The following is a 27692-nucleotide window of genomic DNA, read 5'->3' on the forward strand; positions in this document are numbered from 1 at the left end:
CAAAAGACATTCTATCTCTTCCCTCCTTTTCACCCAGACACGGGATTCCTCTGCTTTTCCCCTCTCATCACGGACCAGATAAGCTCTCAGGGGTCGGAGACCACATCACCCCTGTTTTTTGTACTCAACAATCGCAGTGAGATGAATATGGCAGGCGCTGTTAGATGAGAGAATCTTATTTTGCCATAAAATATATTGGATCTAAAGCAATGAAACTGCATCCACAATAAAAAGCCTATCAGCAAAGTGGTCTAATAATACAAGCCTTTGGAGAGAGTTACTATTTCTACCAGCCAACTTAGTGGGCCACTGAATAAATTGCCTTCCCCCCGCCCCAACCCAAACTTGGCCTTTGCAGAAATGACATTGTATTCTCTTTGGCCAGAAACAAGAAAAACTACACATAATATGTTTGAAGAGAGAGTTACCCTCCAAGGTTATCTTATTCTAACCAGAGATCATCTGTGAGGGGGAAAGTATCTGGGCAGTCAATTTGATGGGCTGGCAGTCTCTCCCTCTCTCTCTCTCTCTCTCTGAAGATCTTCCCCCAGAGTCAACTTTGAGAATCGTCACCATTGTATCCTAGACATCTTGCTTGCTATTTGAAGTCAGAGCAACAACAAAAAGTAATATGAACTTGAGTGATTTAGAATCTAGAGTCTAGGGTTCGATACATCTATTGCAAAGATGCCTAAGCAACTGAAACGCAAGGGTGAGACTGAAAAAGGAACAGTTAGCCTCATGTAAAGACAATGTGCTTTCAAGCAACTGAAAAGTGTTTGCCGATGGGAGAGGCAGAGTGAGTGGCACAGCAGCAGGGACATCATAACTCCCTCTGGAGACCTGCTTCTGGTCCTGCCTCTACCGTTACCCAGCTGTGGAATCCTGGACAAGTCATTTGGCTTCTTGACCTGTAAAGTGGGCAAATTAGGGTAAATGAAATAATTTCCGAAGTCTCTTTTACATGATGAACTTTACTGTTGTCTGATACATGGAGAAAAATCGCAAAGATAAATGCAAAGTCTGTTCTTGTAACTCTCTCTGGTGTCTGTAACGATTTTGACACTATTTAAAGAGGCAATGTGTTTGGGAAGGGCTCCGTTTTCCTATGCTTGAATGCCTACTTCCTCTCTTTAGAGACGGCACTCTGCTTTTCTTTGCGAATGACCTCCCCACCCCCAGCCCTCCCAGTAGACTAGGTCGATCAGATTTTCTCTTCCAGAATTGAATCTTGAGCTGAATGACAGAGGCAGAAAATGGTTGTTCCTGAGTCATTGTAATGTCAGCTCTTTCAAAAGACACCCGTTAGCTTGTATCTATCATTGCAAATCTTGGGATGCCTCGCTATGGTCTTCCAAGGCCTGGCAATCCATTTTCCCTTTCATTGTCTGAGTTATTCCTCATACTTCTGATAATCTCTTTGGTGTGATTAAGCTGGCCAGAGCTGACCTCTGTTACTTGCAACTAAGAATCCTAACTGACACAGAACTCTTTCCTGATCCCTTGTGGGACCTTACTTTGTTCTCCGAATTAATAAAACTTAATTCATTTTAAAGTACTCTAAAAAACTAGATTAAAAAAAAATCTAATAAGACATACATTTTCCCTAACTAGAATAAGCAGAGCTATTGCACATTGAGAGTCATAATTTTATTTTATTTTTTTTTGCTACTGTAGACTGTACTAGATTAACTTGGTAAAGCAGCATGGTCCTTTATCCTGCTGGACCTAAACTGCATTCAAGTATCAAACTCTGGGACTAGTTCTGTCCTTCCCTATGATCATGGGCATCACCAGGATCCTGGACAACCCTTATCAGCATCCAATCTACCAAGCATTCCCTGGAGGAAAGCAGAAGCTGATCATCCAGCCAAAGCCCATGATGGCACTGCTAGGAATACTTATTCCAGGAAAATAAAGAATTTCTTTTTAATAGGCGGTCAAAAGATATGCCAGAGCTAAGACTTCAGCCATTACTCTCAAAAGAGCAAAATGCCTCCAGTCGGGACAGAGTGGGGCAGAGGGAGGCTCAGAGAAAGACACCTACTCCCCATTAACAAGACTAAAGTCCACCTCCCTAATAATGTGGCTCTGGGAACCAACATTTAAAACTTGTTACTGACAGTGCTCCTTATTTATGGTTGGGAGAGGCTTTCAGGATGACTTTCTTGAAAGAGCAGAGCAAGGTATCTAGTGCTAGAATAGAACTTTGCTAAGAAAAATAGCTGGCATCACCCTCTCATTCTGAAACGGTGTTGTCTGTTACAGCAGCCACATGTGGCTACTTAAATTTAAATTAATTAAAATTCAGCAAGATTGCATACCCACATATCCAATATGGTAGCTAGTGGTTACCATATGAGACTGCGTATACTGAATATTTCCATCATCATAAAAAATTCTATGGACAGTACTCATCTACAAAGGTGCTTAACACTCTATGCAGGTCTTAATGGGGAGGAGTCCCTCCAAAATGGTGCTGCTTCCCAGTGGTCCCATGGAAAGACCATGAGGTCTCTCCCTCAGAGAGAGCTATCAGAGTATGCCCTGAGGAGGAGGGAACTTTTCTGTACTCAGGCCAAGTGAAAGTCCACTCCAAGAAATAAGCTCGCCAGGCTTGGCATACTTCCCTGTAGAACCACTCTCTGACCGTTTCCTGGAAAGAGTCCCGAGGGGAGAAGGTGGCTAGGAGAATTCTAGTGGCTGACTGAGGAGAAGGGGCTACTCTGGAAGTAGCCTGCAGTTCCAAAGGACAAAGGACCAGCTTGATTATTTTGGAAGGTGACTAGATACAACGTCTACAGGTTCTCCCCTCAGAGGTCCACCTACAAGGGCAAATGGCACTTCTAACGGAATTTATGCAAAGAGGACCACCAGGGGATGAGAGGCAACTCCTAAGTGGTCCACCACAAGGTACCCTACCTATACCAGTGGACACTCCCATTGGAGGCTTGGAAAAGCCCTCAGAAACCCATGAGGCGAAGGGCCCACACTTGAAAATCTGCCACTTTGAGTACACAACACTAAATTACAACTGTCATCTTTAGCGAAGACCTTTTGCCAATACCACCAACTATACCCCACCACCACCTTTTCTTTCTGTCTTCCTTCAGTTCCCTGGCATGGCTGAGCCATCCCCAGCAAGATGAGCAAGATCAAAGGGTAAAAAAAAAAAAAAAAGGAAAAGACAGACCACCCACCTCTCTGACCCCACTGTGGGCTTCCAAGGCTAATCAGATGAGGAAGAAGGATGTTCGTTATACTGAATGAGAGACTGAAGTTACCAGACTGGCTCATCAGCATCAAACAGGATAAGGAAAAGTGTTTATCCACCTGAAACATACTGGAAATTGAGATGTCTGCCCATGAAATCACCCAGGGGCAGTAAGGGAGAACTAATAGGGCAGTTAGATACAGCAATAAACAGAATATAAAGCTGTTCTGTGATTCGCCCTACAAACTTAGAAGGTTCTAGAAGGAATGTATGAGAAACGTGAAGCCCAGGTAGGACTGCAGGGATGCAAACAGCCCATGAGGAGATGATGGTAAGAGCACTAAATTAACAACGACACGGGTGACCTGTCAGCTTTGGAACGTAGACTCCTGGCCACGGGAACACCATGTGGCGTGGATAATTACTCCATTTTACGCAGAGGGAATGGAGGCTCAAAAAAGTTCGATAACTTGCCAAAGACTGCAGTGAGCGGGTCAGCCAGGATTCAAACCCAGGTGGGCTCTTGCCACCATGTGGCTGCTTCTGCAAGGAGTGGTCTTGAATGGGGTTCCCTTTCCACGAGCTCGCTCAGGCACATCACTGGTGCTGAGACTCTGACAGACCACTGTCTGGGCAGAGCAGAGACTATTCCTGCCTTCTAATATCCATTTGCCCCCCTTTCCTTAGCAGGAGAGCACTGTGAGCTCGAACTTTCCAGAAGACAAAGCAAGAGTTCGGAGTTGTCCTCTGTACCACCTGTAGAGTAGGGTAATGACTGGAGTTCCAGTGGCTACCCTGACTATGAGGTAACTCAAGATCAAAGCCATATGCAAAGCAGAAAATGAAAAGGGACCTATGTCCCTAAATGTGTTTTGTAGTCGCCATATCTGTGCTGAACTGCCTGTCTCTGGACTTCTAAATGAGAGCAGATGCTGTTGCTTCAGGTTTTCTGCATATGCAGCCAACCCTTCATCCCAACTGGGAAGGCAGAGAGGTTCTTTACGTTGGTCTTTGGATCCTGCGTGCTCCGTTCGACATCGTCTGCCTGCATTTCCGTGGCCGAGAAAAGTTTCTGGATGTGTGTTGGGGGGGGGGGCGGTGCCCAGCTGTGGAGTATTCCCGTCTCCATGAATGCACTCCTTGGACTGAACTTGAACTTGTGTGGATCCCTACACCTCTCATAGGAATGAACTCCCAGACACAGCTTTGATCATTGGTGGCATCAGGGTTATTTTCTTAAACATCTCTTAGCTATTTCTTTTGCTCTTCCTTCCCATTCCCATCCCATGCAGAGGAGGAAAAAAAAAAATCAGCCAGGCAAGAGTACATCCAATTCCCTTTCTTAATTAGAAGAAGCAAAACATTTGAAAAGCAGTGGCACAGTTACTTGAAGAACATCGCAAATTATCCACAAACGCAAAGCTAGCGTATTAAGGAAAGCAGCAGGGGCAAAGAACACACTCCCAGGCTAGTGGAAAAGGCGATCCATATCTGCAGAGGCATCTGTCAATCACAGCGGGGACTTCCTAATCCCCTCACTCACTGCCGGCCACGCGTGGAAGAAGGGCTCGTGTGGAATAGAATGAACCCAAAGTGTCAACAGCACAGCTATGAAATCTATCGTCCCCAAACTCACGCTCCAGAGTGCGTAATGGATTTGGAGGAAGCGTTCAAATAAATAATCATTTCCTGGTAGGAGATTAGATTTCATACACCACAGCCCAGGCCGAGCTTATGTGGAGGAATATGAAGAACAGAGTTCTTTTTCCAAAAGGAAAATTTACTTCGAATCCACTAATAAATAAGTAACTAGTTCCTTCCAAACCCTGTGGTCTGGGAAAGAAAGCAATTAGCTTGATTGAGAGTGTTTTCTGACTTCAAGGGTTCTTTAGAGGCAGTCATATTACATCAGATAGAGGAATGGCTGACTATGACAGATCCTGGGGTCTCTTTCTCCAGAAAGAGCAGGTTGGCTATGACAACATCACGACCTCTCGAGATAAACCAGAATAGTTCACTTTTAGATAGTTCCAACTGTGAAAAAGTTATTCCTTATGCTGTGCTAACATCTATTCTCCTATACCTTTCACTCATTCGTTCTACTTCTGGCTTGGGAGGGAACATGGGACAAACCCAGGCTCTGCTCCCCATGGTGGTCCTCCCAAGACATAAAGCAGCCAACACCCCCTCCATTTTCACTGCTTTGGCCTAAAAGGCCCGGTGATCTTGGATGCTACTCTGGTCTCAGTTTCTAGCCCAGCATGCTGGGGGGTCCTTGTCTGCAAGACCAAGGCTGTGGGGCTCTCTTCTGTCATTGGATTCTCAGAGGAGGTTACCCTGTCTTGTACCTCCCCTTGTCCAGGTGACAGTAGACACAGCATGAGCCCTGGAAGGAACGGCTTCACCAGGTTCACTTATCAACTCCAGTGGTACCTCGCACCTTGCAGAAAGGAGGTGAGCAGCAAACACTTCAATCAATACGTGATTGAATGAACGATTAAGCTTCTCTTTTTTTAATGTTTATTTATTTATCTTGAGAGAGAGAGAAAGAGAGAGAGAGAGAGGCAGAGAGAGAACCCCAAGCAGGCTCTACGCTGTCAGCACAGAGCCCGACGCAGGGCTCAGTCTCACGAACTGAGAAATCGTGACCTGAGCTGAAATCAAGAGCCAGACGTTCAACCGACTGAGCCACCCAGACGCCCCCAATTAAGCTTCTTATGGAATTAAAATCCAAATTCACTTCCTTCCTCCTGAAGACACTTTTCTCACCTGTTTGGGGGTGAGGAATCTAATTTCGGGACTGTACTTAGGTCCCTGTTTCTGTCCGTCTTCACCTTGTGACAGTGCATCAGAATTCCAGCCTTGGAGATCTTTTGGTTTAATGATTTAATCATCCTGCAGGCTACCTGCCCTTCAGGTCAGCTACAGATTGTCGTGCCATCAATAGGCTGGTCTGAGTGACTAATTAGATGATATTTAGGTGATATGTGACTTATGTACATAGTCCAAGTTTTGAAGAGGCAGGTTGAACGTGTTTGTCTGGTCTTCCTGGAAGGAGGGTGCTATGGGTAGAATAATGTCATGGTTCCCACCTGCCCCCCCGCCCCGCCCCAGTTCATATGTTGAGGTCCTAACATCTAGTACATCAGAACATGACCTTGTTTAGAAATACACTGTTGCAGTTGTAATTACTTAAGAGGAGGTCAGCCTGGAGTAGGTCGGGCCCCTTATCCAACGTGACTGGTGTCCTTATGGAATAGACATGCACAGAGGGAAGATGTCAAGAGCCACAGGGGCAAGATGGCCATCTGTAAGCAGAGGAGAGAGGTGTGGACAGATCCTTCCCTCCCAGCCTCACAAGGAGCCAACCCTGCTGACACCTTGACTTTGGACTTCTAGCCTCTAGAACTGTGAGGCAATACTTTTCTGTTCATTAAGCTACCGAGTTTGTGGTCATTTGCTCAGCAGCCCTGGGTCCCCCTCAGCTCTGCATGCCTTCCTTCCCTATCCCACCTCCCTGCTCACCAGGGACTCACTGTACAAGGCCCTTCCCCATTTCAGGTGGGAACAGAACCAACCCCAAAAATGAGGAAGGTGAGCCACTACCTGCAGGGGTCTCTCTGGATTTTGAGAGTCTAGAAATCTAAAGCCAGTGTGGAGCAGAATGGGAAATGCAGGCTGTGGGGGGAGTCCTGAGTATTGGGGTCAACAGGAGGGGCCGCCGAGGCATGCTGGGCAGATGGGATCAAGTAATGTTCCCCAAGGAGAGGATGCTTGAGCTGGGCATTGAAGGTTGAGTAGAAGTTGGCCAGGTGAAAAGATGGGCCAGAAATGGTGGAGGGGGACAGAGGGAAGGGGAGGAAGCAGAGAAGGGTGGGGTTGTGGCAGCCTCTGGACAGACCCGAGCAGCATATTGGCTAAGGCCAGTTGTGAATAAGGGAGCACCAGGGCATTGGATGGGAGGAGGGGATCACGGGCAAAACCCTGAAAAGACAGCTTCAGCACTACACTGGAAGTCAAGACAAAATAGTGTGTTACCACTGGAGGGATATTTTAGCCAAGGACAATCCATGTCTGGGGGTCCAGAGAGACCCAGGCCCCTTCTCTTTCTCCCCTTTCCATTTATCAAAATCCTATGCATCTTTTACTGTCTAACTGCCCTAGTGTGCCCTTCCTCCCCAGCTCCCCAGACTACTCGCATCCCCGACCCAGAGTTAACTGGTGCCTCCTCTCTGCTCCTGGTGCCCTTTCTCTAGGTCACTAATGGAGCAGATCATCCCCTCAGTAACTGTGTTTTGACCACCCCCCTCACTTGGTTGAGTGACCCTCCAATGTCTCCATAGAGCGCTGAAACGTTCCCAAGAACTCAAGAAAGGGGCAGAACCAAGTGTGTGTTAAGGAATGTCACTGAGCGGTGCAGAAGTTCCTTATAAGGTCAGGGGATGGCACGGAGAAACACATCAGAGGGACTCAGACAACTGGTAACACTGCTCAAGAGAAATACACAGGCATTAGATGGGGAGAAAAGGAGATAGGCCAAGGATGCATTTCTTCTTAACAAGTAGGAACAGGTTTAAGTCTGTAGAAAGCTAGGGGACACACGCTCACAGGTGATTCTTCAAGCTGCCACCAGGAGCTAAAATTGCCACCACCGATAAATGAAGAACCCTTTACCTGTACCTCAAGCTCCCCAGAGTGGAGGGAGCATTTGGGGGTGCCACTATGTGGACCCCCGACTCTGCAGTCGACTGACGCAAGAGCACAGAGCAGATGTGAACTTCTGTGGCTTCAACAAAGAATCCCTTGAGGATGACCCCAAAAGGCCTTTTTTTTTTTCTGAATTATGAACAGCAGAGTTAAGAGGAAGATGTCTGCGTTCCTTGATTCCTACCATGTGAAACATGGAAATGACTCAGAGACGGAGGACGGAAAGGGCGGCCGCTGCTGCTGCGAGTTTCCAAAAAGACACTCACGATCCCACCAAAAGAGAAAAGCTGGGGCAATAAGTGAAAACTCAGAATTCAAAAAAGCTCAGTGGTGTCACAGAGGGGGTTGGGTCCCGGGGTCCACACACCTGAAAAAAAGATACACGTTGCAGTGGCTGCTTAATTCTGTCTCTGTCAGAAAGCACTCACTGCTGTTAAAAAGAAAAAAAAAAAAAAAAGCAAAACTCAACCCTGTTTGTCGACTCAGGTACTAACTCGGCTGTATCTTGGACAACAAATTGGTGTTTGTCTAAAACACACACAGAAAAGAAAATAGCTTCCCAGTTGTCAGAGCGAAAATCCTTTACTCTTCTGTCCAGCAACTGGAAGAAAAACAAGGGAATTTGTGGCTTGGTTTCCTTGACAACCTTATCTTCACTCCAGGCGTCGTGCCCTGTCTCTAAGCAACAGGGCACTCTTCAGAAGCACCGGGAGGCAAAACCTAGAGCTTATCCTGAGCCCCGGGAGGACGGGGCAAATCAGGGCAGAGTGTGTCCCTGCCAGGGCGCAGCCCAAGGAGCTTGGAAAGGTGCACGGCCCCAAATACCCCCACCAAACCCCATACACAACCCAGCATCTCCCCGTGTCCTTGGGGCCTAAAATTCTACCTCTCTGCTCTCCTCCCCTGGGCGTTTTCCCCTGACCTCTGGAGGGGTCAGTGGCTCAGTTCATCATGTACCCCACTCCTGACAGAAAAGCCCCACATAGCCCTAGTGTGAAGGGGAGACTGCCCCTTGAGAACAGGGCACAGAAAGGGAAGCTAAGATGCCTCTGGGACTTGCTAATTGTGCAAACAAATGGCTCTGCTGGAGAAAAGCATTTGATTAAAAGCAGACGGGAGAAGACGGCTATGTTGCTGTATTGACATTTAAGAATTTGCACCTGAAAATGGGAGTCAGAGATTTTTTTTTTTTTTCCCCCACCAGCACGTCCCTGCTTCTTCTCTAACATCTCTGTGCCGGGAAGCATTTCTGAGAATATACTGAAGAGCAAATGAACAAAATATCTGGAAATGACAGCTCTGAACTTTAATCAGAGCAAGAGATGATGAATTCGCTGCTCTGAGGCTCGGAGGAGATGGGGATGTGGAAGGGAAGGTGTAGACAAACAGTGCTTTTAACTACTGTATCCGGTAGTCAGGGAAACCACTGTCTCTCTGGTCCCTTTACTCCTGGCAGGCTCATGTCCCTGATCGAAGTTTATCCTCCTGTCACCTGGGAGGCAGGGAGGTGGGGCCACACTGACTCACCTTCACGAGTCTGGAAATCACAATTTGCTGAAGTTGTAATACATACAAACCACACGGTTATTTACACATTAAGATAAAAACTATAGATTCTGATTCCTAGCTCTTACTTACGTGTGGAAATGGAGAATTTGGCTAGTCTAAATTGCTATCATTCCAAGACAATTTCCAAATTCCAAATCCCATAAGCTTTGGGTTATTTTATTTTTTATTCTTTTTTTTTTAAGCTTATTTATTTTTGAGAGAGAGAGAGAGAGAGAGAGAGAGACTGAATCCCAAGCAGGCTCCGAGCTGCCAGTGCAGAGCCCAATGCAGGGCTCGAACTGATGAACTAACTGCGAGATTATGACCTGTGCTGAAATCAACAGTCAGATGCTTAACCAACTGAGCCACCCAAGCATCCCTGGATTATTTTCCAATTAATTTTTTTGGTAGCCCATTAACAAGACAGATCTATTTGAGATTCCCCTCCTTGTGCATTTTCTCTTGAGTAGAATTGCTGACCAAAAGGGCCATGGATTTCTTTTCAAGCACTCATTCGAGCCCCGTTTATAATAGCTGCTTGGCTCAAGCTGAGGGATCTGTGCTCTACAAAGCTGACAGTGGGGCTTAAGTCATGGGCATGGGCTGCAAAGATCGACAGCTTGGGGCCACTCCCAGGGTTAGGAGAAAGAAGCAGTCGGGGAAGAAAGAGCTCAGGTGCAGGAAGAGTGACTCTGTGCTGGTATTTTGTAGGACGTTGGAGCAGGGCAAGATGTGGCACAAGATCCAAGGCAACAGGAAATGGGGCCCGATGTCTATTCCCAACAGCTACCAGCCACTGCAAGAGCAGCCAGAGGGTGACTGACTAGGACGAGACCCTGCATGAGGTCGTGGTGCCACCCTTTGGGCAGGTAACATGCAAAAATCACAGGCCAGGGGGCTGTCTCTTCTCCAAGGTGCTGAACTGCCGAAGGACGGGTGGCTAGACATGGCTTGGACCCAGGTGTGGGAGGAAGCTCGGGTCCATCACAGCCCCCCTGGGGGCTTCCCACAGACAGAACTTGCCAGCTTCCACCCCCCTGTGTGTTCTGTGGAGAACAGCCTCCCTCCACGTCTCCCACAGCCCCGTGGGAGCTCACCACCCCCAAATGTGTGTCTCCAGGACCACAAGAAGACAGGAGCCCGAGGCAACGGAGGCTGTTTGAGTCAGGCCAGGACCCACCTCTGGCACGCACCACCCTGAAAAGGGAAACACACCAACTGCGCGGGGAACAGACCTACACTGGGCTGCCGTTTCACTCACTGTATTTAATCAGAGAGAGGGGAAGAGAATGGGATTTTGATTTCAGAATTCATCCTTGGTTAATTGTTATTTGCAGAACACAAGTAACGTTTTAATTATTTTCAACCCCACACCATAACAGCTATCAAGGGAATGGAGACAAAATAGAATAAACAGGGGACTTATTAAACACATAATTAATGTGTGCTAAAATTAGCATATATGAATATGAATGAGCTGGGACTATTATAAAGTTAGTGCCTCAAATATTATCACCTGATTAGTCCTGTTATCTGCTATAGCTTCTCAGTGGGAGTTGAGGCCACCCCAACAGGGGACGGGGACACATCAGCAGATGAGATGTTCCTTGGAGGATTAATCTGCCCGCCAAGGCTTCAGGTATTTTTATAAATCAAAGTTTGAGAGAAGCTACAATTCTTTTTACAGTGAAGCAAAGACAAGTCAAGCACTGGGCAAAGATCATTGCAAAGCCAACATGGGTCACGTGGGACTCTGGACATGATAATGTCTTTGAGTTCTGGGACGGAAGCAGCGGGCCAGTATGCAGGAACAACCTGTCCTCGGGATGGCTTCTCCAGGCGGAGGAAAGGGTCTGCAAGTGTTTCCCATGGCAGCCTTGGCCCACCGCGGAGCTGCCCGGGCCGAGCACAGCAGCAACACTGTAGTTCTGACACAAAAGATGATCTGCCTGGTGCATGCAAAGGTAGGTCAGTGCCGAGGCTCGAGACACTAATCTCATTAACTAGCAGGAAGAAAGAGAACAGCCTGGTATTGAGCCAGTGGCCTTGACCTTTCCCATGTGCCGCTGCCCAGGGCATTCCCGCTGGCCTCCTCCATCCTCTCTGCTGTGGGTGGGATCACTGGCACCCAGTCAGTCCTACAAGGCCTGGGTTTCAATGTTAAGTCTGCGAGCAGTAAATATTACTGTTTAAACCGCACAGAGCCAAAAGAAATGACACCCTTGCTCCGAAGGCTTGCACTTACTGCTTTGACTTCCGGTGACAATGGATTCGTTCTGCACTGCATCATAATACGTGTGTGTATAAACGTCATCCTGTCTGCCAGACGGGAAGCTCTTTTGAGGCAAGGGCTGTTTTTTATCCTGTTTTGTAGCTCTCAGAGCATCTGGAGCCATGCCATCGGACACGGCGGCTACTAGCTATGTGTGGCCGCGAAGCACTTGGGATTTGGCTGGTGGGACTGAGAAAATGAATGATTTGTTTTTGTTTTAATTAACTTAAGTTTACATCTGAAAACTCAAGAAATATATATAATATTTTTTTCTCCACTCTACACAGCTTTGTTTTGAGGGGACTACATTTCACTTGAACCATTAAAAATTTAGCCTCCGAACTGAGTTGTGCCCAGAGTGTAAAATACACGCTGCATTTCAAAGACTTAGTGTGGAAAAAAAAAGAATGTACAATGTCTCAATTTTTTACATTGAGTCTGTTAAAATAATAAGATTTTGACTATTTGGGTTAAATAGAATATGTATTAAAAATTAGTGTCGGGGCGGCTGGGTGGCTCGGTTGGTTGAGCGTTCGACTTCGGCTCAGGTCACGATCTCATGGTTTGTGAGTTCAAGCCCCACGTCGGGCTCTGTGCTGACAGCTCAGAGCCTGGAACTTTCTAGAGATTCTGTGTCTCCCTCGCTCTCTCTGCCCCTCTCCCGCTCGTGCTCTGTCTCTCACTCTCAAAAATAGGTAAACGCTAAAAAAAATTAAAAATTAGTTTCACTTGCTTTTTACATTTTTTTAAAAAATGGCTACTAGGAAGCTAACAATGGAGACGCAGAGTGCATTGTATTCCTGTTGGACGTGGGGGATCTAGCAGCATCCACACACAGGACGTATCAGCCGATTGTTTGGTTGAACATTATAAACAGATGCCGGCACCACCTCTCACCTGGCCCCCAGTCTCCATCACAAACCAGATAAAAGTATTTTTCAGGTATCTGGATTAGAAATCAAATCTGTGCCCAGGAAACAAAGGAAACCGGAGACAAAGGAATAAAATCGCATGTGCCAATTAATGAGTAACCTCCCTCCTTTTGAAATGGATTAAAGTACGATACAGTAGTAGGTTGTACAAGAAGAGAAGAATTCCAATAATGAGACCATCAGAATGCACTTCCTTCTTATCTTGATGGCAATGGGGCTCTGTGTTCTTAGCAGCCGAGGGAAAAAAGAAAAGGCATACACAGTAAATTATGAATACCGTTTCCACAAGCGAGGCAAAGCTTTCTCAGGCGGTGCATTCTAAACTAAATACCTTATTTGGGAGCATTGGGGGATGAACTAGGCAATGTTCCCAGCAAAAAAAAAAAAAAAAAAAAAAAAAGTGACAGTAAATGCTGTGGTGATTTTCACGTGACAGTTAATGTCCTTCCTTCGAAACCCGAGCTGAGGCAAGAGAATCTGTTCTGTGAGAGGGCTAAGCTGGCACAGACCAGTATGCTGGCTTGCTCGGGGGGCAGGTGTATGTCACCCGGAGCAGAGAATGACAAGATCATCCTTGGAGTGGCTCTTTCCATCTCCTTGACATTAGACGTGGTGACGAGCCTGCTGTGATTTCTCTGCACAAGCTGCCCCCCACCCCATCTGAGAAATCAGAAGCCAGATCAGAACCAAAGGGAACAAGAATGATGGCTCCACAGGGGTGACCCTGTCCTCCCCTTAGCTTATTTTAACAAAATCCACTTATTTTCAAATTTTGAAACGTAAGGCATTTTATTCGTAAAATATGTTTGACGCCGACCCCACAACCAAGAACACCTGTCTCGGGAAACAAAATGTCTCCCCTAAATAGAACTCGGCCCAAGGCAAGCTGAGGTAGGCTCTAGATAACCTGTGGAGTTCACATTGTTTTGCCAAGGGTCCAGGGCAGTGCCATCCAATAGAACTTTCTGTGATGACAGAATTGTTTGGTACCTGTGCTGTCCAATATGGTAGCCACTGGCTGTGTATGGCTAGTCAGCACTTGACATGTGGCTAGGTGTGACTGAGGATTTAAATTCTGCATTTTGTTTAAATCTGACAAATAAATAGGACAGCATTTGGTGGCTCTGGGATCTCAGGCTTTCTAACTCCAGAACCTATGCTTGTCTGTCCCTATAGCTACTAGCTGCTGTCCTGGACAGTGCAGGTCTGGGAGGACTTAGGAAAACCGCGAGGTGGCTGATAGCTGCCTGGCCAGAGTAGAAAGACAATTGGAATTTACCGGAAACATTGAGTCTTCATATAAAAATATGTTCAGATTCTCTTGCCTTAATTTTTCCCTTTAATTTATATAATAGATGGGAGGATGACATAATCTAGCAGATGTGGAAATGAGTCTTCATTTTAACCCTAGTCCTCATGCAGCTTTAAATTTTTTTTTAAGTTTATTTATTTTGAGAGAGACAGAGACAGCCCAAGTTGGGGAGGGGCAGAGACAGAAAGGGAGACAGAGAATCCCGATGCGGGGCTCGAACTCCCGAAACCGCGAGACCATGACCAGAGCAGAAGCCAAGAGTCGGACCCTCAGCTGACTGAGCCACCCAGGCGCCCCAATCCTCATGCAGCTCCAGAACATAGCCCACGTGTTCCGGCCAGTCGGCAGGGCACAGGCAGGGGTGTCTGTAACCCATGGCAGGAGTTGGTAGCGAATTTTAAAGTTGCCCTGTTGCACTGGGGAGGTGGTGGGGGGGGGGTGCTGCAGGAATCCCAGTTACGATTTCACCCTCGGGGGCTCTGTGCCAGTTCTCCTGCTCAAACCCAACGGCGTCACCGGGGAGCACGCTACCAGCTTCTGCTACGGTGCTCACCCAGGAACACAATATGCTGTGCAAAATGTCATCCCAGACAGGAGCCCAAGTTAATTATAATGTCAGGCTTCCCACTGAGACACAGATAATTAGAGGAGAATATTACAGTGTTTCCCAACTCCTGGGGTAAATGGGAAGCATCTTCGAATGTCACCTGCTGGAGATAGGAATTAAAGTGGTTGGAGATGTTCCACTGGAGACGCCCAAGGCCAGAACGAAACCATCTTTCGGGATCAGAGCGGCGTGAAGGCAAAGTAAGAGGGGGGAGGGGGGAGGGGAGAGGATGAGGTGTTCTAGGCCCCGTGATATACACGTCACAGCAGATGACATAATGAGTGGCCCTGCTGGTGGCCAGCACTGTCTCCTCACTTAACACCGAACCCCAAGATGGGTTATTATTTCCATTTTACAGCCAGGATCCTGAAACTCCCAGCGTCTTAGCTGAGGTCACCCAGCTGGCAAAGCATTTGGTGGCTCCAGGGTTCACGGCCTGGCCTTTCTGATTCTACATCCTGGGCTGGTCCCCTCTCCCCACACCTCCCTCCTTGATACATCAAAGGGCTAACGATTTGCTTGGGTCCTGGATTGTCCTCCCTTGGTGGAGGTGGTGGTGATGGCGACAGGTGCATGGGGACCGCGAGGGGCTCACTGTACCCGCATCTGCAGAGCGCCCACGGTGATAGTCCACGTTTCCCCTGCCGAAACCTCCCTGCTGATCTGAGCTGCTGCGTCTGGAGTGACAATCGCACCAACACGCCATTGTGGTGCCGCAGACGTTCACATCTAATGTGGCAAGCTTCAAAACACGAGAAGCATTTCCTGAACTTCTCTGTAACTGGCTCTGAAAAACTCTGACCCGTCGGGAGGAAGAAAGCATAGCCCCCCGTAGCGAGAGGCAGGCTGCCCATGCCTGCACATGCAACCGTGAGCTTCATCTTCTGCCTCCCTGGGCAGCTTCGAAAATGTAAAACAGGGGGTATAAACACCTAACTCATACACAGAGGACACTTACAAAAGGCCCCGGCAAGTGGCAGCCTCCTGTATGACTGGTGGCTTTTGTTGCTGCCAATGAGTTGCAGTCTTGAGTGGTCTTCAGCTTACACATTAACTGAGCCTGGGTCCCTGGCTGTGCAGAATACTCCTCCAGTTTCTGGAAACAGAACAATGCGAAGGAGAGGCTGTTGCTTCAGTGTTTTGCCTGGAAAGCTCCCTTTCTAATAACAGGATTTTCTATTCGGTCTTTGTCCCAGGAAAATGAAGAGTCAGGAAGCTGTTCTTTCTAGCTCTTGGCTCCTTCCTGTAAGCTCTAAGTTGCCAGACCTCTGAAGCTGCCCTTCCAGCACGTGGAGACCACACCCAAGGGTAAAGTGAATGCCAGGGACAAGACCTGGAACCTGGGAATCCCAGTGTTCATGACAAAGGAGACTTTGCAGACAGGACGGTCCTGGATTATCTAGGGACAGGATAACCAAGCGTAGGTTATATGGGTGGACCAGATAACCCAAGAATCTTTATAGGAAGGAGGCACAGAGATTAGACACAGAAGAGAAAGCAATCTAATACAAATCCTTTGTTTTGTTTCCAGCCTGTAATGAAAACCACCCAAACAAGATTATCTCAGCCATAAAGGAATAACTGTTATTTCTACCCTTTTGTGTGTGTGTTGGGCAGAGGGATGTTGAGGCAGTTAAGCGATAGAGGTTCCTCTTCCAAAAATCTTTTTTATCATACAAGTCATTTGTGATAGATAAGTTGATAAATCTCACAAGAACATGAAGAAAATAAAAATCAGCCACAATCCCAGGAATAACCAACGATGGTTAACATTTTTAGTGTATAAATTTGTGAGATTCTGTTCCTTAAAAAAAAAAAAAAAGCCCCACTCAAGCGTTTCATGTAAAGCCACAAAATGTAGCCTAACAGGAACCGTTGAGTGAAGACAAGCCAAATAATTAAAATCAATTGTTGCGCTGTTTCTGGAGACACAGGCAGTGACCCTAGTTCGCTGTATGTCACAGCAACAACCAGCAAAGTGAACTTGGCTCTTGACTTTAATGAGAGGAAAATAAAAAGCGTGTGACTCATCTCGCCTCTTCTATGGGTTTATAAATAATTTTAACCACAAAGGAGAGCCCACTGTGTCACAGAGACCCACAGAAGCTGAATGTCATCCGTTAGCCCGCCTGTGGCCAAGGGAGAAGGGAAACTGGGACCCTTGGCTCTCAGATGACAGCCCTCCATCCCAGGATGGACGGTAGGTACCAAGTGCACCAGTCATTCCTTGTGCTGGAATAGACGCTGAGCTTCAATATGCAACATAAGGTCCTAAAAGGGAGACAGCATGGGGCTTCTTACAGGAAACTCCATCTGTGGTGGGGGTGGGGGGAGCGAGACCCCTTTAAATGACTGCCATTCAAGGTGATAACCATCACTACAGAAGCAGAGACAGGACACAGCAAGGCATCACCAAGAAAGGAATGATTTACACCGTTAAATACATTAGATGAATATTGTACTCTTCGTATTATTTTTCACAGAATCATCCAATGCCAGGGCTGAAAGGAATCGCAGCGATAATTTAACACACGTGCACGCGCGCGTGCACACACACACACACACACACACACACACACACACACACCCTGAGTCACCAAATGGAGTAGTGCTTGAAGAAGATAACTCTGGAAGATCCCTTTAAGCTCTAAATTTATCTTTCTGGCATACAAAATGATGCTATAGCACACTGTCGAGACCATAAGCTGCTCATGAAAAGAGATTAGTAGGAACTCGATTTGCTAGTTGATTTTTAATTCCACTCAGATGCACAGAGGGTGCTTGTTTTCCGAAGGCCCAGGGACCTCTGGAAGGCTCAGAGCCCTTCAGCCTGCATGATGCTGCATGAAAATCACTTTTCAGAGACAATGCTCAGAAGGCGACAGAGTTGCTTGTGCAGAAAACACATCATTTCCCCGGGGCACCATTTTCCAAAGGACTCGGGCACCCCATCCCGCCTTCGACGCACACTGGCCAAGCCAGAGAGGGGGCATGGAACTTGGAGGCGCCACATCTACCTGCAGAGACTTGAGGTCTGCCACACGGGCCGGAGGGGCTCATGTCTGATGGTCTTCCTCGGCCATTACAGTTTCTTTCGGAAACACGTCCACTGTTGGCACGATTGTGCATGTTTTTCTCGAAAGTGGGGATTCTTCCCCGCTCTAGGGCTGTGGATGGTCTTCACGAGGTCCATGAACACTTGGGGCTGCCTGCGTGCTGCGTGGGAGGGGGTCCCCAGCTCCTCCCAGGTTCTTAAGAACAGCTGTGAGCCACAAAAGTTTAAGAACGTGTCCGCCCCGGGGCACCTGGGTGGCTCAGTCGGTTGAGCGTCTGACTTCGGCTCAGGTCATGATCTCACAGTCGGTGGGTTCGAGCCCCATGTCGGGCTCTGTGCTGACAGCTCAGAGCCTGGAGCCTGCTTCGGATTCTGTGTCTCCCTCTCTCTCTGCCCCTCCCCTGCTCACACACACTCTCTCTCTCTCTCAAAAATAAACATTAAAAAAAAATTTTAAAAAATAAAATAAAATGAAAGAACACGTCCTCCCTTGCACACATGTGTAAACCCAGGGCCTGGGGTGTGTGCGTGTGCCTACACGTGTGACCTCACACACCAGAAAACTCTACTGGACAAGACACTCACTAACAAGCTTCCTTTTTTTACTTCCACATTAAAAAAAAAAATTAACAAAATGTCATCCCTATCATCCCCAGGACATACAAAACTGAACCAGCAAAGACAAAAAAACTTCAAAAAAATCAAGTATCCTTTTAGTCACTGTGAAAAGTCTATCTTAAAACCCAGAGTCGTGGGGAACGTGAAAGCTCTAGTTAAATTTTTAATAAACTATAAAGGATAATGGTAAAAAAGAGACCTTTTCAAAGGTAAGCTGGCGACAGACAAGCTCTTGAAATGGTTCCCATCAAAGGGCAGGAAGCTGCCGCGGGTAACTGTGGGCGAGTGAACTTCTCTTCCGACCGGAGTTAGCAGACTGAGGCTCCAGGGATGCGTCCCAGTGGGGCCTTGGGAGACTCGTCTGTTTGTATTTAGACCCTGGTGATGTCATCTGGTGCCGGGGGGTTCAACCACATCTACGTGCCAATGATTCACAGGCGGCCCAGATTGATCTCTGCGGCCCAGACTCTGCTCCCATCTCCAGATTCGAACATCCGACTGCCTGATGGGTATCTCCACTCGAATGTCTGCCGACAACCAAACCTCGCAGTCCAAAACGGAGTTCTTGACATGCCCTTCTGAAGCCTGCCCCCGCTGGGCCATCCCCATCCCAGTCGAAGGCGATTCCACGCTTAGCCGGTCAGCCCTGAAACCTCGGGGTCCTTCCTGGCTCCTGCCTTTGTCTCTCACCCCACGTCTACTGCACCAGCAAAACCCCCCTCTCCACCTTCAACAGAAGCCAGAATGGGACCCCTGCTCAGCATCTCTGGCACCACCACCCTGGTCTGAGCCACCTTCGTCTGTTACCTGCGTTCCTACAGTGAGTGGCCTCTCTGCCCGGTCTCTCCACAGCCGCCCTCCCCCTCCTGAGTCCAGTCTGAACTCAGCACCGACAGAGAATCTTTTACAACACAACTCAGATCATGTGCTTCTCTGTTCAAAAGTCCCACAGAGTGAAAATGAAAATCCTTACAAGTTCCAACTGGGGCAGGGCCGACCTCTGTCCTTCCTTTGTGCCTCCCACTCACCCTGTTCCGGCCACAGTGGACTCCTGACTACTCCTCATAGGTCCTCACGTGCTCCTGCCTCAGGATTCTTGCGCTGGCTGCTCCCTCTGCCTGGAACATTCACTCTGCCCCAGAGAGCTGCATGTCAGACTCAAATGCAAGGTCTCAGTGAGACTCACTCTGACCGCTCTATTTAAAATTGCAACTCCTTTCTGGGGTGCCTGGGTGGCTCAGTCAGCTAAGCATCTGGCTTTGGTTCACATCATGATCTCACGGTTTGTGGGTTTGAGCCCCGTGTAGGGCTCTGTGCTGACCACTCAGAGCCTGGAGCCTGCTTCCGATTCTGTCTGTGTGTCTGTCTGTCTCTCTCTCTGCCCTTCCCCAGCTTGTGCATGCTCTCTCTCTCTCTCTCTCTCTCTCTCTCTCTCTCTCTCAAAAATAAATAAATAAGCTTAAATACATACATACATACATACATACATAAAATGCAATTAATAAAAGGCAGGAAAAGAGGAGAAATTTCCCCTTGAACCTCTTGATCTAAGCAAGCCAGCCACTCCCCAGGTCATGAACTGTTAACGTGATGCTTCTGGTGAACCAACTAGTTGAGGTTCCTATGAGCCACTCAATCCTCCATACAGTCAAAAGGTACTTCCAATTCACCATAAAAGGGACACAGGTTGAACTTGAACTTGGGAACGCCAAAGATCCAGAAGAAGGTCTGTTGTCAGGAAAGAAGTAACTTTTGAATCTGTGCTGGTTACGAATCCTCAAATGTCAGTGTCCACCCACACCTCCTCCTGCTAACACATTTTTGCTTCTGGCCTTAATCCAAGCTCTTACGGAAGTCAATGAACACGTAAATATGTGAACTCTGACTCTCCCTGACCTTCTGTTAAAATGAGCCCAGAAACAGTCCCAGTTGAGCACACGGGAACACAGAGGGTAGTGGCAGGTGGGAGACGGGAAGGGCTCCGCCAGAGGAAAGCTTATGCCTAGCTTCTCAAAGCCCAGTCCTATGAAATCTGGATTTTTAGATCGCTTTTGTGTTCTTCTGGGAGACAGAAAATCACCACGGGATACCTCAAGCCAGTATAGTTACCTTATTTGGCTGTAAACCCACTGGGCTGATCTTTATTCGTTTTCAACTGGTTAGAGAAGGAGCCCTGAGTGGCAGCAAGATAGCAATTAACTATTACGACGGAAGAGGCAGGGTAAGTACCTTCTCTTTTCTACTGATTAGAATTTAATAGGTTGAGGGTGACTGTGGAGGTTTTTCAAGCCGCCCTCTGCCAAGTCTTTGGTCTTCCAATGAGCTCGCTAAAACTTTGGGGGTGAATGTGGCCAGACCCATCCACCAGGGCAAATCAACTCGGGTCAGCTTGGTGCTTTGGGGTCCCACATAAGACTTCCTCCAAAGGAATACTGAATAGTAAGCTCTAGAAAAAGCAGAGAGTGTGCCTATGGCCAAAAGGGGAAGAGCCAAGAGGGAAATGAGATTGTGAAGAAAAACTGGAAGGCAACCAGCCTATATGATCCTATGATAGAAATTCCTAAGACCAGGACAGAAATGATAAGGAAAGTGCTTCTCATCTAGGGGAAGACCTAAGTTTAAAAAGTGATTGGGGGGGGCGCCTGGGTGGCTCAGTCGGTTAAGCGTCCGACTTCAGCTCAGGTCACGATCTCGCGGTCTGTGAGTTTGAGCCCCGCGTCGGGCTCTGGGCTGATGGCTCAGAGCCTGGAGCCTGCTTCTGATTCTGTGTCTCCCTCTCTCTCTGCCCCTCCCCCGTTCATGCTCTGTCTCTCTCTGTCTCAAAAATAAATAAAAAACGTTAAAAAAAATTAAAAAAAAAAAAGTGATTGGGGCGCCTGGGTGGCTCAGTCAGTTAAGTATTCGACTCTTGATTTCAGCTCAGGCCACGATCTCACGGTTTGTGAGTTCAAGTCCCTCATGGGGCTCTGCGCTAACAGCAAGGAACCCGCTTGGAATTCTGTCTCCCTCTCTGTCTGCCCCTCCCCCACTCGTGTGCGCACGTGAGCACGCATGTCCTCTCTCTCTCTCTCTCTCTCTCTCTCTCTCTCTCTCAAATAAAAAAAAAGTAATTGGACACATAGTGTTCTAGACAGGTTTAGTATATATGGGAATATAGAACATTGAAATTTTCATTCTTTAAAAATGACAAAGCAGAAGTTATAAATGTTGTAAAAGTTAAAAATGACTTCTGGGCAAGCAGAAGTTATATCAAGTTACCCAGAGAGGAACACATTGGCTGTGGCCTTTTCTCCCACAACATTGAAGCCAGAGGGCAACAGAACAACGTCTACACCAGCTTCGAGGAGAAGAATGTGCCTCTAGCAAGCCTGGCCAGTCGAGTCATGGCTGTGTAACAGGGTAACGAGTTGGCATTACGAACTGGGCAAGGGCTCAGATAATATATCAACCGGGGACACTCCCTCAGCAAGGTTATTCCTCAAACTCGAGTTCTGGCCCAAGGAAGATGGATCTGGATGCTGAAGAACTCAAGACTGAGGAAGCCACAGCTGGGAAGGAGGACAGGAGTATTATTAATGCTAACAACCGCGACCATTTTCCAATTGCTCATGTGGCCCAAGTACGGTACCAAAATCTGTGAACGTACGTGTGTGTGTGCAATTACAGCATCTTATTTAAGTATCAAAATAAATCAATTCATTTTGTAAATAATACCCCAGTGATCTCAGTGGTAGCAAATGCCCATTTCACAGATGAGAAAACCAAGGCTCAGAGAGCTCGAGTCATTTGTCCAGATATACTAACTGGTGAATTCCAAGATGTGACCGACCCAAGGACTGCCTCAGCTTCCTTCAATTTATTTTTTTTTTTTATAATCTCTTTATTCTTTTTCATGGTTATCTACATTCTCTACTTACTCTAAATGAAACGTGATATTATTTTTGAAATAGAATGCCAGCACATTTTTTTCAATTAAAATAAATCCAAAGACACAGCACGAATTACTGCCGAATGCTAAAAAGGATAGGCCTCGCAAGGACATTTCAGACAGGTGTCCCACAGCAAGAAGGCACGTAAGGCAACTATCAGTGCTAAGCTATACAGAAGTCAGTATTTTAAAAGGGCGGTTAAGCAGGGGCGCCTGGCCAGTTCAGTCGGTTACGCGTCCCATCTTGATTTCAGCTCAAGCAAATCGTGATCTCACGGTCCGAGAGTTCAAGCCCCTGCACCAGGCTGGGCGCTGACAGCACAGAGCTTGCTTGGGATTCTCCCTCTCCTTCTCTTTCTGCCCCTCCCTCACTCTCTCTCTCACTGTCTCTCAAAATAAATAAACTTAAAAAAAAAATAATAAAACAGCATCAAGCGGAACCGGAGACATCCCGGGCTTATAAAAGGTGCTCCCCACAGCAATAACGCAAGTTGCAAATAAAGCCAAGGAAGATTTGCATTCTGTCCCCCACCCCCGTCAAAAAAGGACCCCCGTCACGACTGTTCCAGCCGAGCAGCTGAGCTGACGGCGTGACTTTACCTTCGGGCAGGTGGCTGGACCGCTCGGGGGCAAGACCTCACCTGGAATGTTGTGTATGGTGATGGCCAAGATGAGCAGCGCGATCCTCCTCCAGCTGCCGCCAAGGGGCTGCGCCAGGTTCCCTCGAGGAGGCGGCGGGACAGCGGGGCCCTCGGGAAGACCCGCGGCCACCGCCTTCTTCCGCTGATAGGCCTCCCCGTTCTCACTCTTGTCTGAGCAAACAGAGAGGGACAGGGAGAGAGAGCACTTTGAAAATGTGCACGCTGGTCCTTGGCAAGCAGCAGCGGGAAGCCGCTTTCAACCCCGGGAAATGGTCCACTTCCTGACTTCCCAGGGGACCGCGGATTCTGTTTCTTTTCCCGTTCCTCCTTCCTTCCTTCACTTGATTCATTTTAGCAAACATTCGCTGAATGGACGGCGCCCAAAGTACAGGTACTGGAAGGGATAAAAAAAGATGGAACTGGGGCCACCCTAACAAAGCCTATTTAAAAGAAACAATACTGAGGAGTGGCCAGGAGCTCAGAGCCTGGAGCCAGGCTCCCCGACTCACCCCTGACTTGTGCACATAGCAGCTGTGTGGCATTACACAAGCTGGTTACCGTCTCTGTGCCCTGGTTTCCTGAGTCACAAAATGGGACACTAAGAGGACCCAACCCACAGAGGTTCGTGAGGCTTAAATGAGAGGCTCCATGCAAGGGCTAAGTGCGTAGGTGTGGACAGCGCTGGCTGTCCTGTGTTTCCTCTTTCCCTACAGCATTGCAGGGTAGGTGACCCTCCTCTCCTCTTCACACCGCCTCATGGGAACCCATCCGCGTGCCAGGCCCAGCCAAAGAGATCCCCTCCCCAGGGCCAAGGGACTGGTGACGTGCGTGGATTCTCAATCCGAAAGGTCGTGCGAGGGCAGCCTGACGACCCACGAGGGAAGAGAGCAAGGAAGCAGCTTGGCAGATGACAGGAGGAAGGGGCTGCACACAGACACACAGACATGGGAAATCATGCACCCAGCCAGCCAGCCGGACAGACAGACAGACAGACAGACAAATGGCAGCCTGCATGTCACGGGACATTCTGAGCCCCACGGGCTGACTACGGTCCCAGCCACTGGACTTCATGAGCCAACCTCCCTTTCAAACGTTCCTCTTGGGGGACATATTTGAAGGATGTCATTTCCTAGGCCCAGGCTGTGCCAACTACCCATGGTCTCCAGGGTCATTTGCTCACTCTCAGTGGAGGCAAATCGCCTGGGTCTGAGGCAGTGTCTAGACTGCGGTGCACAGCACGGGACGCATTTGTGGGAGCGGCTTCCTGGGGGAGCAGAGTCTGGAGCGAATCTCAGGCACGTGGTGGCACAAATGGAAAGGAGGGTCTCGCTATCACGAGTGAACCTAAGAACCTGTAAGTCACAACTCAGTGGTCTTGGACGGGACACAATAGGGCAACCATACATCCCAGTTTGGGCTCGCCACCCCGGGGGTGGGGGGATTGTTGGTGTCCCCTTTCACTCTCAAAGTGTCCTGGTCTGGACGATAAGCGATGTGGCTCCCCTGGCTGCAGGAAACAGCAGAAGCTTGACTGATTCTCCACTGTGTCGGGGGGGAATGTCTCTTGCAGGAGTTAATGGTCATCAACTTGAAGGGTAGGAGGGACTCTCTGTGGTGGGCTCCTTCCCTTCCCTATGAACTTTCCACGAGCAAAAGGATTCTCACCTCTGAGCTGAAAGTTGCAGAAAATTTTTCCCAGAGTCAAATTAAGAAACAACAGGCAACTATAAGGACTCCTTTTGCCCTGACCATGGGGCTCTCCTTTACTTCTTTTTATTTTTTATTTTATTATTATTTTTTTATTTCTGGGAGAGGGGGAGAGAGAGAGAATGTGAGCAGTGGAGGGGTAGAGTGAGAGGGAGACACAGAACTGGAAGCAGGCTCCAGGTTCTAGGCTGTCAGCACAGAGCCCGACGCGGGGCTCGAACTCACAAACTGTGAGATCATGACCTGAGCCAAAGTCGGAGGCTTAGCTGACTGAGCCACCCAGGCACCCCTCTCCTTACTTCTTGGTATAAGGCAAAGGTAGGAGGGGGTTGATCTTAGCAACCAGAATCTCGCTACATAAACTTGACCGGGTCTTTATCCTCTTTGCGGATGAACGTGCCTAAGTGAACATTGCTTTGTATTCCCAAAATGGGGGCGGGGAAGGGGGGAATCTTCTTTTGAAAATCCTTCTGTGTTTGTTCACTCAAATCAAGGAAGTAAGCCTGAAGAGTAAGCAAGTTCCAAAGGGCAGGCAGACTCAGGCTTCCCCAGGTCCCAGTCGGTTCTCTCTCTCTTACGACAGCCGAATCTCAATGCGCTTAGGGAGAAGGGGCCTTCTACGGATCCTCCAGAACACGCAGGGTTACCAGCCCCCACCCAGTCAGCAGCCGCAGCTCATATAACCGGCCTCTGGGGACTCCAACAATCTCTGCTGGAAAGCCACTCTACCCAGACACTATTTGCACGGGGCAAAGCTAAACACACATTCACGGCGCGGTCTCCGTATGGTGGCAGAGGGCACCCGCCTTCCTCCCGGACCAGTCAGGAAACACCACGGATTCCTTGGGTTTCCTTTGAGCGCACAGACCTGACCTCGCTCTCCAGTGGGAGTTGATGGCGGTGGGGGGTGGGGAACTCTTCCCCTTGGGATTTTACAATTTAAGAGAGAAGAGACAGAGAAGATATGAATAATTTCTTTGCATCGGAGGGCAGAAATGTATACTCCCTAATAAACTCTGAAGCTGGTGCTTATTTCTGTCAGGGCCACGGAGGCATCAGACTCTGAATCCGCTGCAAATTTGCACAGAGAGCAACAGAGATGGGGGCACCGTTAGCAAATCCCAGCCGTGTGCTAGTGTCTAATACGAGCGACGGAGAAGCAGAAAGAGGTAAAGCCACGTGCCCCCACCTCGGGGTCCCCGTGTGCAAAAGCTGCTGTGCCCGAACGGGACCTGAGATGGTGTGAACAGCTCACGTGCATGTTAAATAAGCCACTGTTTGCTAACAGCCTCTAATGGGTCTGCAATGAGGAAAATTAGTCCAAATTAATCACTACAGAGAGTACGAACGCCTCCTGAGCAATGAATCTCCTTGCCTCTCCTGGCAGGGCCATTGAGACCACCGCATACCAAGAACACCAGCACCATGAGCAAAGGACGACCACTTCATGGGGGCAGTGGCCAAGCCTGGGGTGGGGTGAAGAGGTGTGCCAGAGCGACAAGAACCTGTTGAGGGGGGAAAGGTCTGGGCACTTTCGCAGTAGGATTTGGCAAAGAGGAAGGACGGGCAATGTCGATTCAGAAACGCAAAATGGCATTAGTGACATTGGCTAATAGGGAACTTTATCCTCAGTCTTCACAAAAGCCCCACAAAGCAGAGAAGGTTCCCTCTAACAAATGCAAAGCTTGAGGGGCACACCTGGGTGGCTCAGTCGGTTAAGTGTCTGACTTCGGCTCAGGTCATGATCTCGCGGTTCATGAGTTCGAGCCCCACGTCGGGCTCTGTGCAGACAGCTCAGAACCTGGCGCCTGCTTCGGATGCTGTGTCTCCCTCTCTCTCTGCCCCTCCCCTGCTCTCTCTCTCTTAAAAATAAACATTACAAAAAAAATTAAAAACAAAAAAAAGCTTGAAGAGCAGAGAGGTAGAGTTAACCAGTCCCAGGTCACCAACTTGTCCCAGATGGATTCCAAAGTCAAGCCAGGTCTTTGCCTCCAGAGGCCACCTCTTAACCAGGACCCTGTTGTTGACTGGGCTGGGGTGTGAGGGGTGGGGAGGGGGGGCTGTTGATCTGCTCCTTTGCTTACTGCTCTCACTGTCGTGGCATTCAGGGACTTGAAATCCCAGATGTTTATGTTGGATACATTCAGCGTGCAGAGGGGGTTTGGTGAGCTTGCAACCAGTGACCCCAGAGGTGGAGAAGGCTAGGTGGACGTCTCGTATCTATAGTCAGTCCCACTCATAGACAAACCTGAAAACAACGCTTCTGAAACCCTTAGACCTGCTATGTCCAAGGATAAAGCAGCTACAAGTAGAAAATAGTTATCAACACCTAGCGCGGAACACAGGGTTACGATTCTTTCAGAAGGTAAAAGAAAAGACTTCAAAGCTGCCCATTATCAAAAAAGCATTTTTTTTTTTTTTACCTGAGACGTTAGCATCTAAGAATCCACACAAAGAAGGGACCCACTGCTGGGGTTGAGCCTGTTGTCCTCCTTTCCTGGAGAGGCACGGCGTTGCTGGATTTGAGAAGGACCACAGGGGAACAGACAGACCTGGCCAAGGCTCATCTCTCCCACTGAAGGGTGGGGCGACCTTCTGTGACACATTCACACAATCACACATGTGATTCTCATCCCAAAGCATCGTATCACAGAGCAAAGCCGTCTCTGGTCCGGCAGGCACGAGCCAGGGGTCATGGCAAACCCTGATGCCTGGGTAGGCCCTGTCTCCCTCGGGGTTTGACAGTGAAGCAAAAGGTGAAGTCTCTGTATCAGTGGCTCTAAACCATTTTGAATCAGCAACTGCTTTTGAAAAAAAAAATTTGTTTTAATGTTTATTTATTTATTTGTGAGAGAGAGAGAGAGAGAGAGAGCACAAGCCGGGGAGGGAGAGAGAGAGGGAGAGAGAGGAAGACACAGAATCCAGAGCAGGCTCTACATTCTGAGCTGTCAGCGCAAAGCCCAACACAGGGCTTGAACCCAGGAACCGTGAGATCATGACCTGAGCTAAAGTTGGCCGCCTAATTGACTGAGCCACCCGGGCGCCCCAGCGACTGCTTTTTAAAGTACAGTGAAAGTTATAATCCTCTCTTCAGCAAATAAATAAATAAAAATTAAAAATTAATTAATAAAAAACAAAGACAACTTGAAAT

At 48.2% G+C, this 27692-nt stretch overlaps 1 protein-coding gene across 3 annotated transcripts in view; it reads right to left on the minus strand.

The window, feature by feature from the left end:
* SLC39A11 (solute carrier family 39 member 11) overlaps nt 1-27692 on the minus strand; it is a 340276-nt gene that overhangs the window by 122033 nt on the left and 190551 nt on the right. For all 3 annotated transcript variants that reach the window (XM_007073449.3, XM_007073448.3, XM_042966406.1), the window contains exon 6: nt 22835-23005. In XM_007073449.3, the coding sequence (XP_007073511.1) occupies nt 22835-23005 (171 nt within the window). The remainder of the gene's footprint in view (nt 1-22834; nt 23006-27692) is intronic.

Source organism: Panthera tigris, chromosome E1 (genome assembly GCF_018350195.1).
Source record: "Panthera tigris isolate Pti1 chromosome E1, P.tigris_Pti1_mat1.1, whole genome shotgun sequence".
Taxonomy (NCBI): domain Eukaryota; kingdom Metazoa; phylum Chordata; class Mammalia; order Carnivora; family Felidae; genus Panthera; species Panthera tigris.